Source organism: Eptatretus burgeri, chromosome 4, assembly GCF_056783735.1.
Source record: "Eptatretus burgeri isolate ZD-2024b chromosome 4, Ebu_testis_v1, whole genome shotgun sequence".
NCBI classification, from domain to species: Eukaryota; Metazoa; Chordata; class Myxini; order Myxiniformes; family Myxinidae; genus Eptatretus; species Eptatretus burgeri.
The window spans coordinates 56,467,732-56,483,637 of NC_140964.1; the positions used below are offsets into that span (position 1 = coordinate 56,467,732).

Below are 15,906 nucleotides of genomic sequence, written 5' to 3' on the forward strand. Positions count from 1 at the left end.
GAAGCACAGGTGTGTTGTGTTTGGCCAGGAAACTCTGTATCAAATGTGAAGAATGGGCGGGTGCATTATCTTGATGGAGCTGCCAATTGACCGCTGCCCACAGGTCCGGCCGTTTGCGTCGCACAGCGTCACGAAGGCGACGCAGTACCTCTTGGTAGTATCCTGCATTAGCAGAGTCCTCACTTGGTCAATGACGATCTCATTTCGGGATGTTGAGGGCCTACCAGAACGTGCTTCACTTTCCACTGATGTGCGACCATCTTTGAAGCGGTTGTACCACTCTTATATCTGTGTGGTGCCCATTGCTTCATTCCCGAAGGCCTGTTGAATCTTGCGGATCGTTTCCACTTGGGAATCGCCAAGCTTTACACAAAATTTGATGCAGTAGCGTTGGTCAAGTTTTTCCGTCATTTTGTCAAAAACGAAAATCCGACGGTGCTCACTTACACTTCCTCACTCATCGGCAGTCTGTTGGCGACTGACAGCTTCTGCAGGCGGGAAAATATTTACGCATATGAATTAGGATCGCCTACATACGTGCACCAAACCAAGCCTCCCTAGCTTCATTTGTTTACACACGAAAAAGTAAGGTTGGATACTTTTTGAACACACCTCGTATACACATATATACACATCCAGGGTGAGTCAGAAGTAGCACCCGATTTCTGTCAGTTGATTGTTTGTTTGCCATTTGTATTACAGTGTACAAGAAGGTAGAAATAAATGAATGACATGTTTATCTAACCATTTATTCAAGAGAAAATTATAACGGAACTGTGCCAAGCTGTTTTATTTGCAATTTTCAAAGTGCCCTCCCTCGTGATCGATGCACAATTGCAGCCGAGCAGGCACAGAGCGGCACATACATCTGCAGAGTTCGATATCAATTTCCTTAAACTTTGCAGTGATTTGAGCCTTCAATTCCTGAATGGTACGAGACTTTTCACGATAAACAAGGTCTTTCATGAGCCCCCAAAGAAAGAAATCTGGAGGTGTAAGGTCTGGGGAGTGTGCCGGCCACTCGATCGGACCGCGGCGGCCGATCCACTTTCTGGGAAAGTTTTCATCAAGCCACTGACGAACATAACGTCCATAATGAGGTGGAGCTCCATCATGCTGGAAATAACAGTCCTGATCTTGTACTCTGGGCCAAAAGAAGGTTTGCAGCATATCAGGTAAATTTACGCAGTGACAGATCCCTCAAAGAAAAAGGGTCCAATTATCCCTAATGTAGATATGGCTGCCCAAACTGTCACTCCAGGTAAATTTACCTCCTTCTCAACTGTCACTCTTGGGTTATTCGCAGCCCAGTAGACACAATTGTGTCTGTTAATTGTGCCATTAAGCTTAAAACATGCCTCATCTGACCACCAAAATCATAAAATAAATAAATTACGAAAATTAATAATCTGCAAGACAATTATTAACAACATGACTTCCCAGAAAGAATCTGACAGCCGAAAAAACAGAAATCGGGCACTACTTTTGACTCACCCTGTATATATACATATTATGTATAACATAAATAACATAAATCTTTCCCATAATCTATTTGAATCGTTTTCTCTCCAATAACTTTTTAATGTTTTATCCAACCTTGACTCCGTTTTTGCAAATTACCCATCATACCAATGGTTGTGGTTCCGCATTAAAGGAGGTTATTCAAGGAACCGTCAATTCATTTATCAGCTTTGAGTTTGCGTGAAAGCAGTGTGATAATTTCTCGTCCTTCCACACGTTTCTCAGCACTAGCATTTCCTGTGTATGCACGTGATGTGTGGAAAAGTGAATTTCTCGACAAAAAGTCATGTTCTGCAGTTCATTAATTGTTTATTTCCCTTAAAACGTCTTCATGCAAATAGAACTCTCAACCGTTCTCTCCATTTATATTTATTCTTTGCCATCAAAAACACTTCCAGTTTTTCCCGACCATGAATATTTACAAAGGCTGCATTGGCAGTGTTGCATTAAATAGGAGACACTATATTCCTGGGCATATTTTGTACATAAGAGGGTGGGGAGGGTCAAACTGGTGTGAACCGATTAAGTGTTGGAATTATTTGTGAAAAATCCCACTATGTTTGCCTATATAATAAGGGCTGGCAGGACAGCTTCAAAGCACGTGTACTCGCCTCTGAGCTGTCGAGACAGCACTGGTCGTTGATGGACGTTAAAAATTCACACGGTATATTTCATAAAAAGTAGGCGAGTTATCGCCAGCACCCTGGAAAGATTACAAATTCCTGCGACTGCCGCAGTCAAACCTCATGCCTGGCCAGCCAGTTCGTGAAATACTTTGGCCAAAGACGTTCCCCGGCCGACCCAAAGGAAGATGGGTTAACGCCTTAGTGTGCGGAGTCGATTTGCCTACATAATAAATAGATGACGCAAACTTTGCTCTCACAAGTACAGTGCACATTAGACATCTTGCTGTTATTCCCTGTGTTCCCTAGTAATGACTTTCATTTTCCCATTTATGGGTGAACCACATCCTCAGTCCTCATAATACTTAAGTAGTCCTCTTTCAATTCTATCATGTCCAAAACAACTTCTTGCAAGCCAATTTCCCTTGGGGTAATCAGAGTTTAATTTGTTATGCTGTACGAAACTGCAGAGAGTCATTTTCTTTCCACAATGCAGTCTGTTAATGAAGCTCTGCACTTATCAGATGATTCTACAACACGAATCTCCAACAATAGGTTGTTCATGGAACCGTCGGTTTGTTGTCCTGACAACATCCTCACTGGAAGCAAGGCAGCATTGGCTTCTCTTAAAATGATGCAAACTATGGCATAACGGCCCCCGTCCCTCGTCTTGAGAAGATAACATTTGTGTGCAGTAAATCGCTGCTCGGGTTAGGATGCATTGGACCCCTCTGAGTGTTAAAAACTTTATACCCATAATTCCACACACCGCATCTCAACATCCAATGCTGTGGATATGCCCATCCCATATACTCTGTGGAATCCCATATACTCTCTGGATATGCCCATACTCTTCTCATCTCCTTGTCCTACGCATGATATGTGTACAAGCTCCTCCATGAACAAGCTCGAATGAGCTAAGATCCTCGTCTTCTTAATGATGACGTCATAAAAACGAATATGACGTCATTGTGATGTATCAGGTTTGCGATAAATTATCTGTGCTAATGCCCGGCTTGATTGCCGCAAACAAAATTCAAACAGCTTACCTAGTTTCGGAGATAATGGTGTAGGCGATTTCCATTAGCGGCGATATTATGAATTCAACTTTTTTCTAGGAAGAATTTCCAAAATCGGAGATGGTTACTGCCTGCACATGGGCTTTCTGCATATGCATGGCAAGTTTCACGAAGATCCGATGAAAACTCTGGGTTGTGAAACAAAAAGTCAAAAAATAGGAATGACGTCATAAAAATTGATATGACGTCATAGTGATTATCATATGTGTGGTAATTAATCTCTGCTAATGCCCTGTTCGATTCCCGCAAACAGAATTCAAAAAGCTTGCCGAGTTTCGGTGATAATTTTTTCGGCGATTTCCATTCGCGGAGATATTTTGACGTCATAACTTTTTTTTCTAGAAGGAATTTTCAAAATCGGAGATGGTTACTGTCTGCGCAGGGAATTTTTACATTTATACGCCAAGTTTCAGGAAGTTTCGATGAAAACTGTAGGCTGTGAAAAAAAAAGTCCACAAGAAGAAGAACAAGAACAACAACGTGAGTAAGACTTAGAGATCCTCCATGAGGATCTAAAAAGAATATTGAGGAGTGAAAGAAAGTGAAATAATTTAAAGAATTTTGCACGTGTTGAAATAAAACAGATGATAAACTGGGAAATAATTTGATAACAACACAATGGATTATTATTCAAATGAAACCATGCGACTTAATCAGGGAAAGAAAACTCAACTAATAAGCTGTGCAATTGATCGACGTTGGAGCTAAAGGCAGAAATGCACTAATTGGTGCAAGTCTGCAACATCCAGATGAAGTCGAATAACAAAAAGAAAACATGTTTCTCACATTCCAACAGCACGACGCAGAGTTAGTATGGAGCAAATTACAAATTTCTGCGCTGCACACTGCTGTGAAGGAAATGGCGAAACACCCAGAATAATCCTCGCCACATTAAACTGCTCCAGCAGCACCAATACTCTGTCAGCAACATACGTGTGTGTATCAAAAAGAGAGGGGAAGGAGAGATGGGGTAGAAACTGGGGGAGACATAGCAGGGGAGAGAGGCGGACAGAAAGGGGATGAAATGGGGGGACATAAAAGGGTGTAGAGAAATGGTTCTTTCAAATACCAAAAACAATATGAGCTTTCTCGACTCTGTACTTTACATCTCATTACCTACCTATTAAACGCAGTCTCCCCCATTAACTTCATCTTGTCATATATTATTATTCAAAACACAAACTCAAAAATTACCCCCGTGTGGGGGTGACGGTCATCTCTATAATGTTTTCCACTATCATAATCGATGAACCGTTGCCAGATCTCTCCTAAAATGACAGACTAGATAGGTTTTGAAAATGGCGACTTTCACAACTTTCGTGACCTCGTGACCTTGACCCTGACCTCGAATCCGGGAAAAAATATGTCGTTGGGTATCACTCATCGACCTCCACCCACATACCAAATTTCATCAAGATCGGAGGTAAAAAGTTTTCTTTGTACCGGGAGGTGTTTTTGACCATCTTCCAGGTTACGTGGCGGCCAAACGGGACGGAAATTCAAAAATCTGTCCGGTTAGATACAAGATAATATTTTTTCTATCATAATCAATAAACAGTTGCCGAATATCTTGTAGAATGGCAGACTAGATAGGTTTTGAAAATGGCGATTTTTATAACTTACGTGACCTCGTGACCTTGACCCTGACCTTGAACCCGGACAAAAGTTATATCGTTGTGCAACACTCATCGACCTCGATCCACATACTAAGTTTCATCAAGATCGGAAAGAAAAATTGTTGACGTACGGACAGACGGACAGACGGACATTTGGTCCGGCTTCATTAGGTCATCTCGGTAAAGATGACCTAAAAAGCCACTTCTTTAATTTATTGCTCACGTGTACATCTCATTTTAATCCATTAGCAAGCTGTATGTGGCTGTGGATACAGGCTGGGGATATTTACATTTCTGTGTTTGCAAATGGGACAGTTAGTTTAATGACTCCTCTGATGAAAAGCATGCTTTGGGAGGAACCCGTTGAATCTCAACCGACTAGTGAATCCATTGCACTGATGGTAGGAAGTCGAGAAATTTGTGTAGAAATTAAACTTAAAATCCACTGTGTTCATTAATCCTTTCAGTTTGCACAAAATTCTGAAAGACTCACAAGGCAGTAGCTGAATAACCCTTAGGACCTTTCATCGTGTGGATTGGTACAAGATTATACGGGGGAGGCAGCTCACAGGTAGAATACTCGATTTTGAGCAGTCAAATCTTGGTTCGATTCCCGACCTGACTGTAAACCATCAACCTGGTAATTCATCAATAAGTAAGTCACCAATCAGAGGAAATATTATGTCGGCTCTCCCATCTGCAAACAACCACTTGTGGTCGCAAAAGATAATATGATACCTTTCAAAAACAGGTCATTGTGTGGTATAAAACCATGGCCAAATTCAAAACTCCTGCCATAATTTAAGGGGGCACCGCATCAGCAGCACAATCACGCACCCTGGAATGATATAAACTGGCAGCCCGGGACAAATAGAGTTAAAACGTACAAAAGTAATTTTTCAGGTCATTACACCAATGGTGTGCATTAATGGCAGTTTTCCAAGAAAATATGTTTGCGGCTGATTATGATCATTGTTCACTTGGAGTACAATGGGATTCCAAATGGGAGCCTGAACTTTGAACCCCGTTTCTCAGAACCTGTATCATGTCGGACAACCCAGTTTACTTCTCAGAGGCTCACCTTTGAATGATAAAGAATAGCCCACCGAGTCATGCAACGGCAGTTACTAAACTAATAAAAACAATGGCAAAAACAACAATGATAATGAGATTTCATATTGTGACTGTTCCGTGAAACCGTCACTCCCCAAGGCAGTGGCACACAACATAGTGGTTCCCGATATAGTTATCTCATTAGTATTCGTTCCACATAGCCCTTCCCTTATGTCAAATGGGTTTTTGGCTCATCTGCATTGTGTGGGCTTGAGGTAGGTTTTTCTGCCTGTTATTTATTTATTTTGCTTTGCTGCACACACGAGCCTCTCTTCACACACACAAGTATGCCACACACCATAGCAAATAGCGGTCATGAAAATCCACATGCCAAAACCATTGAAATCGCGTGCCATAACTCAACAGGCATTTCAATATGACCTTCATCATACTCGAACCACAACGCTACAATATTTCATACACCAAGACACCCTTATTATAATCGCTACACCATTAAACCACAACTCAAGCTTGTTTACTTTCGTCATTGACGCCACAACCATGACAAATGACCACAACCACCACCACCACAAACTACCATGCCAGAACTCACCACTACACTCACCGCTACGATACTGCTGCCATCACTCAACCACTGTCACCACCAACGACAGCCATCGCCTTTTGGGACCGACAGGGAAAGGGAGAGCAAAGCACACCATTGCTGACACTCGGGTCTGGACGTATAGATATCTCACTTGGAGCTCACCAAATGCCCGGCGCCATGTTAATTACGGAGCTCAGCCGCATGGAAGAGCTCAGAGCATAATGAGGCCATTTTCGCTGCCGTACCCTCATATGGATGGGGCCAGCATCTGAGCATCAATGAGGGCACTGCAAAACGCTGGTAGTTCTGCCTGGTCCGAAACCAAGCTCCTCCCCCGCCAGGGGATTATAAAAGCACCATGCGTTCCGCACAGGCGCGTTCTAGAGGCATTCTGTGCGTTCTTGGACAATTTGTGGACAGCGGACAATGGACGGAGCTTGGCGGAGCAGTGGAACGGAGCAAACAAACCAGAACGGAGCGGAACAGAGTGCACGGAGTGGAGCACTGGACAAAAGAAGGGACCAGGTGCCAGGCTGTGCACAGTTATTAGAACATTATCAGTTACACCATCAGTTACACTGCAAAACGCTGGTAGTTCTGCCTGGTCCGATACCAAGCTCCTCCCCCACCAGGGGATTATAAAAGCACTATGCGTTCCGCACAGGCGCGTTCTCGAGGCCTTCTGTGCGTTCTTGGGCAATTTGTAGTCAGCGGACAATGGACGGAGCTTGGCGGAGCAGTGGAACGGAGCAAACCAACCAGAACGGAGCGGAACAGAGTGCACGGAGCGGAGCACTGGACAAAAGAAGGGACCAGGCGCCAGGCTGTGCACAGTTATTAGAACATTATCAGTTACACTTACAGACTTCCTTACACTTCATTAAGCCTGTCTTCTCACACGTTATTTTCTTTCTTTTCCATCTCATCTGCTGTGGACGCATGTTCATAAAAAGAGCAACAGAGATTACCCGGGCCCACCGATCCACATCTGTTATTGTTTCATTGCTGCACATCACTTGTCTACGAATTGCACATCACCGCACACTCATTTTGCACCTCCTTCAATCATGCACTTCGACACCCTCAGTTTTCCTCCTCAGCGACTTGGTTTGCACGGGTCCATCAACCTCGCCTGGTAATTAAGAGGTTGCATACACGTCATACTTTTTCTTGTCTCTCTTTACTATCTAACTTTCCTCGGAAGTGTTTCTGATGGCGCCTGTCATGTTAGCGTAGATAAGATTGTGTAAGTATTAGATCGTGAAGCACTTTACTGTGTCCTCTCTTGTAAATAACTGTATTTATTTTTCCGCAGCTCACCAATCCTTGATTTGCCTGCTGGACAGATATTTCTGTATTAAAACCTTTGCTTGCTTGTACACATACCTTTCCTCACCCTTGCTGTAATAAACTGCTTGTATTATAAATGTGCCCAGTTTGTTGTGTCTATTCCTCCATTGGTCTAGCATAGTCCGCACTTTGTGTTCGCTGTGAAGTTATACCCCACCTATTGGCTCCATTGATTGGTACTTGACAGCTCTGCTCGGCTGCACCTGATCAGGTAAGATAAGGCAAGTATGCATCGAGGGCATGAGCCCCCCTTGATACCGTCGTCCAAAGGTAAGGTAATGTGTGAAGTAGTGATAACCCTGCCAGGATTGGTGGTACCAATCGGCACTCACGGTTGATTAGCAACCAGCTGAGCCACAGAATTATCCGTGGCTGGTGGCCTCAGGACTGGGTGTTCTGGAGGAACTCGAGCGTTCGCTTCGTGGTGAACCTCGAACCCCAGGCCGTAACAATATTCATCATCAGCGGCCGATTTTCTATCGTTTTGTATTATAAGCACCAAACAAAACGAAAATAGGCACACTCCTGCTCGTCACTCCACAGGCAGTATTACTTTGGTCGATTACATATAATTGTTTTGACTTTGGTATCTCAGGTCTTTTATCACACCTCGAGTTGTTCACAACTGCATGTGCATTATGTCAAAAATGCTAACCCTAACCATAACAGCACAAGTCATAAGAAGAAACCCCCTACTGCTGGAGATCAAATAGGGCATTGAGCATGTGTTTGCCATCATCTCGGCCTATCCCAGCTCCTTAGCTTCCTTTTAATACATAAACCTTTCCTCAACCTCCCACTCCCCTTTCTTCCCACGATTGCTGTAAATTCCCATCCGATACCCCACAGTGTGCACTCCAGCGAAACCAACCATTATAATGTGCAGACTAACCTCTCGGGTTGATAATGAAAGCCGAGCGTGTCAATTACAGGCTTTCCCTCGGGAAATTAGCGCTTCTGGGATAACCCACATCCTTTCTATCGCTGCTTCCATTTATCCCACCTTTCTCTCTCAATTTCAACTGCCAAGTTCAATTTTCCTCCCCGCCCCCCCTCCCCAAAACACCCCAATTTATTTCCTTAAAGATGAGACATTGGAACTCCCATGAGCATGTGCAAGCGCAGAATTCTGCAGTAGAGTGCAGCACTTGCATCCCTCCACAGGTATGAAAATCTCCAGCACGAAGAAGTCATGATTAGTGAAGGACGGTGGGGTGTGCAAGTGCACCGTGCGAATACGTAGTATGCAGTGTTGGTGTAACTTCTCACCGTGAACTGGATCTGACACCCGCCCATGATGTACTCCAGAAAAGAGTAGATCTTGATTATCTATGTGAGACATGCAAGAGAGGGAGGAAGGACATGCGGGCATTAGCAGGGGGGGTATTGTCTGTCACCCTTCATCAGTGTTAAAGCAGTATCACCTCACATGCATCATTTAAGTCATCAAGAGTTACTTATACTGATGAGGAAAGATAACAGGACTTCAGTAGTGTTTTCATTCCATTGAAAATGACACCGACATTTTCATCAAATTACAATTCAAAAGAATCTGCTCGAGCACAGAAATCTCCAATTATAATGCAGTTCCACATATAACATGGTCAACATGATTAAAACCTAAAATTTCAATTAATTACAGCAAATAAAGATTTTTATTTTTCTGTCAGTGATTCGTGGAATAATTTTCTTCATTAAAACTCATTCAAACTTCTGTAGAATTTCAGAGAAAATGTCGAGGCAGTTTTCAGTTCAAATCTTTTTGGCCTTCCAATAATTAATATTCTGTTGATCTTTTTTCCTTCCAAACATTCGTGTTTTAGAGTGGGCTGTCAGGATGGCCAAGAGGTACGCACATATGCACATTGGACGTTCCGCGTACGTGGCGATTCATCAGTGTTTGCGCCATTCATCTGAAAGACGTGAAGCTGGGTATCCCATGCACTAGCATTAGACGGTCGACGTCATATAATCCCACAGTGTCTTTTACAAAGAGTAGGAGAGTTACTGCTGGCACCCTGAACAATTTACAAATTGCTGCCACCTCCAGTCAAATGTCAAGCCTGGTCAGCAGGATCATGAAAGTTTTTGCCCAAAAACGGTCCCAGCCGAACCCACAATGTGGGAATAATTGGGGCCTTAAAGCAAGTCGTTGTAGTGGTGGTAGTAGTAGTAGTAGTAGTAGTGATGGATTCATGCTTTTGACTATTGCCCATTTCTACCTTTGAATTTATCCTGATAATTAATCAAATTGTGTTTTATCATTTTCTTTTTCATGGAAAAGATATCTGCAACAAATTTTCGATCGAGAAAAAGCAACTCATTCCACCAAATTCAGCAACATAGCCGCGAATACTGCCTGAGTTTCAAAAACCACACAGTTGGAACAAGGCTGAAATAGCAAGGTCTAATTTCATAATCTGCATTCCCTCCCGGCGCATCTGTGAGCTCATCAGTTATACAAAAGCTCGAAGGCAACTGAAGGCATCATGCCTGGAGGATAAACCTATTTCAAATTTCCTTTAATATGCTTCTGTGCAAAGTAACACACACACACACACACACACACACACACACACACACACACACACACACACACACACACACACACCCTCTGCTTGTTTTGTTCGAAGAAGAGTCATTATTTGAAAACCCATTTTACTATGTCATTAGATATATTTCTGTGCTGTTGTGATTGCTCCAGCATGATTTATTCACATTAACAAACCTGGAGCATCACCAAGAAGCCATCGAGATACAGAAACAGATTGAAGGTCCTTCTTTATTTAATAACAGTAAAATAACATATTTTTATTTAATCGTTTACACAAGCAATATAAACATTGGTAACAACACAAATGTAGCAAAACGAGCAGCCTTTGTTACCTTGCACTGAGACAACACAACTACTCCAGAATTCTTGTAGCGTTTCTTCTTTGCTTTGTACTTCGGATTAATGCAATCCCACTGAACCTACAGATAGACGGAGGAATGAAAGGGGATGACGGCAAAAACGATTCCATCTCCTTGGACATGGAGAGCAGTAACTACAACACGTTGGCGAGTTAAAATGTTGCAGGAACGACATACAGTGCTACTCACAATAGTCCAAGACACAGCAAAAAACAAAAGGTATCACAAGGCGTGGATAAATATATAATATAAAGTAAAAACACATTTTTATACTTTCTTTCTAATTATACGGACTCACATTTTGAAAGAACAAAAACACTTTCAACATGCCAGAGTTGTTCGCACTGCCAACATGTCCTTTCGGGGTCGCGTCATGACAAACAAGTAGGCACATTATTATGGCTGCTCAGTTCTCACTTGGGGATTTGAACCAAAAATTGGAATTTTAATCAGCAGTTCACAATTGCATTAAAAGAAAAATAAAAAGAAAAAAAAAAGAGTCAGGTGGCCAGCAACGAATAATAAGCGGAATTGTTCACATTAATTCCAACTTTTGCTCAAAGAAAGAAATATTTTTGTACGTGATACAAATGGACATTGTAATAACGGGAGCAGTCAAAACAAATGCTTTTACTGACAATCAGACTTAGCAGCAGAGGTGCAAGAAGAACCAAAGCAATAACACAGAGTATAGATATAGGAAGAGGTTGATTGAAAAGCAAGACACGAGGATAAGTTTGAAACGAGAACGCGCCAGACCTGCCTGCCGTCCTGTGTTGCCAGCATCTCATGGAAATTCGTATAAAACTCCCCTATGAAATCGTGCTTCCCATTCGAATCCCAGTCCCATATGATGCACTGTGAAACAGATCCGCACAAATCAACACAAGCCGGTTCTCTTGATGTGTAATTCACTTGGTCTTTGTTTATTTTGAAGTTCATCGCACCAATTCATTTCACTTATTCATTCTTGAAGGTGAATCAAAGGCTCATGGTGAAGTTTGAATTAAAATCACCAGCAGGACAAAGACATTAGTGGAAATCAATGTACTTCTTTCATTTTTATTTTTTTTTGTTAAGGAACTGGAAGGACATCATAGGCAATGGGCAAGCGAATATGGTACCTGGGATTTTAACCCGGGTGATCGAAGCATCATGAGACGGGAACGCCAACAGAACAATTTTTACACTCGTCCTCCGATACTAAAGGATTTTAAGAACATAAAACACTGCCAATACTTATCGCAATGCTTATGAAAAGGATGCAAACCGAATAAACAACCTTAAGCTGCCTCTCGTAGTCACAGCAGCACAGGGACTGGATAGACACCTTAAATGGCTCCCACATAGGATTGAGGTTATCCATCACAACCTGCACACACCATGCACGGCAAAAGATTTTGACAAATTGAGAGACACATAGAGAGGAGAGCAACAAATAAGTGGAAAGATGCTGCAAAAAGAACAATGTGAAAAGGAGATGGCGAGGAGACAGAAAAATATAAATACAGATACGGATGATGGAAGAGATGTGTATCGTGTGCATTATTCGGTGAGATTCACCTCAGTGCGGTAGACCAGCTGTTGTGTGCCATCATCATTCAGTCGAAAAGTCTCCAGGAAAGGATCGGATTTGCTGAAAAAGTCCTGTCACCGAGTGACAGGCACTATTACAATCCAACAATTAAGAAGAACCGACAAAGGCAACGACGCATGCAACATAGCGCATGCCATCTCATGCAAATCTAATTCTCAGGGGTTTGGAGAGCTGCTCTACAGCTTACTCATCACGTTCACATGCCAAATGATAGTACAAGCAAGCAGTAATACTTCATGCAATCTTGACTTCCAAACCTCTGTCAAAGAGTGAAAAGGGACGCAATTCGTGAACGTAAACGCTTAAGTAATGGGACGGGATTTCAGTCATGTCATACATCAAACAGTTTAAATGTCAGAGCACGTGATGTGATAAAAACCAAAAGACCGGTTGGTCCTTGCACGACACACAGAGGTCCTAAGTTCAATGCACATCAAAAGCTTGTCACGAGATGCATTTGGCCTTAATTGGATGAAAATCCAAAAATGTTTTTTCATTGCATCTGAAACATCCTGCTTAATTACAATAAAGGATCGAAGCTACAATGTACTGTTCGAACAACAATGGTTCGACACTAATTGTAATGTTTTGGCATGCACGAGTAACATCTTCCTCTGGCAACACATCTTCAAAACCCAAATGGCTCCATAGGCCTTACAGTATCGATTCTATCAGCAGAGGGCTCAAGCTCACAGAACCTCAGGACACTCACTTCCCACCTTATCATCCAACTTTTTGGCCTGGAAGGCAAGCAGAACGTAGTCATTGTTGTCATTCAGCTCATCTGCAATCACCTTCCCCCAGGATAGACACAGAGTTAGTGCCTCTGGTTTGTGGTGCCAGTTGATTAGCATTTATAGACTTGTTCATTAAAGCAAGACAGTTTTTTTTTTCTTTCATTATTCTCATTCATACTCTCAAGGGCATAGTGGATGATCATCTTGCTTTGATAAAGACAAGGTGCAGTGATGAGAAGTGCAGAATAAGACGATGATTACAGAGAGAATGAGAAAGGTCTAGGAACAGCCAGACAAGCAAAGTCTTACCGTAATGGTTGACTTCCCCGCAGACTTTCCTTGTTTCAGCATCAGCGCTTTGGTAACCTTGCGCTGTGAAACGATCTGAAGGAAACACGCCGCCAAGTTCACGTTGCTTTTGCATTTAGAAATTGATCAGCCAGTGAGAAAGCCAAACTTCCTGTCCAATAACCCCAAGGCCTAATGACTCGATCAACCAAATAGTCACCATACTCTCAAACCTTGGTCTCTCATGCTGCTAATGGGCCTTAAACGTGAAATGATGTGCTCATTGATCGTCAAGCATATTCAAAACAATGTGATACTTCCATAAGGATTGGACAAGTCATCTCCCAACTATTTATGAGAAAAATCATGTACTTGAACCTCATATTTTTCTTCGCTGGCATTCAGACATCAACGACTGCCAAAGCTCTGAAGCAGGTGATGCGCTCAATGGAGGCTTGGCACTAAGGTGCGTGAAACACCTCAATCTCCAATGCAACATTTCAAAGTACATTTGATGGTGAGGCGTACGCGGTATTTAGACTTCTGTAAAACAGTAAGCCATTCTGTTGAAATATCCACTTGTTTAATCTTCAACCAGGATTTGGGGTTGCACTTTCACAGGTGAAATTTTAATGTCCATTCTGATTTGCCCTGATTTATTTTTTGGGGGATGCAGAGTCAAGGCTCATGGAAGACCTATAACACTGAACAGATCAAGATGCACCAGGAAAAAAGCAAAAGTGGAGAAAGGGTAAGAGGGTACACCAACAGCAGGGTTGAAGGACAAAATAAAGAGAGACTTGGACAAACAATGGGACAATGGGTGTAGGGAGGAATGATGGGTAGGGGAGGATGCATGGGGTGGATAAGATGAATACAGAAGCAAACTCTGAGGAAGAAAAAAACTGTAAATTTTGAAGGAAGTGGGCTTGGGCATGGGGTAGGGGTTAACAAGGGTAGAATATGGTGGTGAACAGCTGTCTTGAAGACTTGAAGTGAAGAACGAGATTGAAGAGAATGTGGAAGTTGGTTCCACAGGTGGGGAAAAAGAGGAACAAATGAGTAAAGGTGAGCAGTGATTTTGTATTTTGGGTGTTTCACCAAACGGGGGTTGATGGTGAACTGTGCGCATGCTGCAGAAACCTGAGGAGGGGGGGGACAAAGCATGGAAAGAGTAAAGGGTGCAACACCAGAAAGGAAGTGGGAGAAGACAGAGAGACCACCGACCTCTCTGCGATGGTGAAGTGATCGGCCCATATACTCAGCTTCACCGCAGGAGATTCCAATGATCTTTAAGGCCTTGGTTTCCATGGCGTCAAGCTGAGTAAGGTGTGAGGCAGAGGTGGCAGCCCAGAGGTGAGTAGTGCAGTACTCCATCAAGCTGCAGTTGAAAGCCTTGTTGATGGATAGGCTTTTAGGTGTGCCAAAGAAGGACTTTCCACGATGTAGGATGCCCAGTTGACGACTAGCTTTCGAGACCAACTTTGAAATATGGTTTGCCCAACAAAGATCGTGGCTCATAATGAGACCCAGGAGTTTGAGGAACTTAATTTCCTCAATATGACATGAATGGTCAACCACAAAGTGTGGCCCGGCATATAATATAAACCAGACCAGGCTGGGCAGGAAAATGACCCCTTCCCTAAAGGTCATGAGCTGGTGTTTCTAATCTTTAAAAAAAAATCAATAACCTGATAACAATATGGTAATTCTCATCAAATGAGCTTTGTTTCCAGTGTCTTAGAATAAAAAAATCATTCAGCATTCTGTAAGCCTGGTGTTGGCTCAGTGGTTAGGGTGGCGGCTTGGGATACGAGGGTCCTGAGTTCAAGCCCTGTCGGCCGCTGAATTAACACACCAGGGGGTTGACTCAGCCTGTCATCCTTCCGAGGTCGGTGAAATGAGTACCAGTTCCAGTGTGTGTACTGGTAGAGGAGCAGTGCATCAGCGACACAGTCGCGCTTCAAGAAATGATAGCTACCCCGGCAGCTAAAGCTGCCATACGACCACCATTCAGAATTCTGCCTTCAGCAGCATTAGAACACACAACCTGGGATTCACTTAAAACAACCAAATGCATAAAGACACCTGTTTTCGATGTTACGTAGTATATTCCTGTATCTTCAATTGGTCCTGTTTCTTAAACCCTGGGTTGGGTCACCGAGCTGTTTTGAGTGGGTTCAGACTTCAGATTAGAATACATGCACTTGCTTTACCATTCTGAGATTGGGGGCTTCCCCAGGGAAAAGTACTCCATCAAGTTGTGGCCTCACGGAGAGCTCAAATTTTTTTTACGTGAGAAGAAACATGGTTTGGCTGGAAGGTTGTCCGAGCCAAAGTAGTCGATACAAGTTGCCCACCTCGCAGACACCTTCTGTAAAATCAACCAGTTGAAAATTTCCATGCAAGGCCCTGACAACGCTCATCAGACTGACAGAAAAGCTGTGGAAAGGAAAAATTGAGTGAGGGAGGACTGTTGCCTTCATGTCCTTGAATCGACTTCTGGAAAACTTTCAGGAAGA

The 15,906-nt window shown here is 42.9% G+C and overlaps 1 protein-coding gene across 3 annotated transcripts in view; it reads right to left on the reverse strand.

Moving 5' to 3' along the window:
- Positions 1–15,906, reverse strand: part of LOC147028098 (copine-4-like) — a 105,831-nt gene that overhangs the window by 71,021 nt on the left and 18,904 nt on the right. For all 3 annotated transcript variants that reach the window (XR_015057422.1, XR_015057421.1, XM_085878128.1), the window contains exons 3-9: positions 13,406–13,480; positions 13,079–13,153; positions 12,326–12,409; positions 12,045–12,134; positions 11,522–11,620; positions 10,736–10,822; positions 9,119–9,178 (exon numbers count right to left, since the gene is read on the reverse strand). Coding sequence is in view for 1 of the 3 variants with exons in the window: in XM_085878128.1 (XP_085734254.1) it covers positions 9,119–9,178; positions 10,736–10,822; positions 11,522–11,620; positions 12,045–12,134; positions 12,326–12,409; positions 13,079–13,153; positions 13,406–13,480 (570 nt within the window). In the remaining 2 variants the exon portion in view is untranslated. The remainder of the gene's footprint in view (positions 1–9,118; positions 9,179–10,735; positions 10,823–11,521; positions 11,621–12,044; positions 12,135–12,325; positions 12,410–13,078; positions 13,154–13,405; positions 13,481–15,906) is intronic.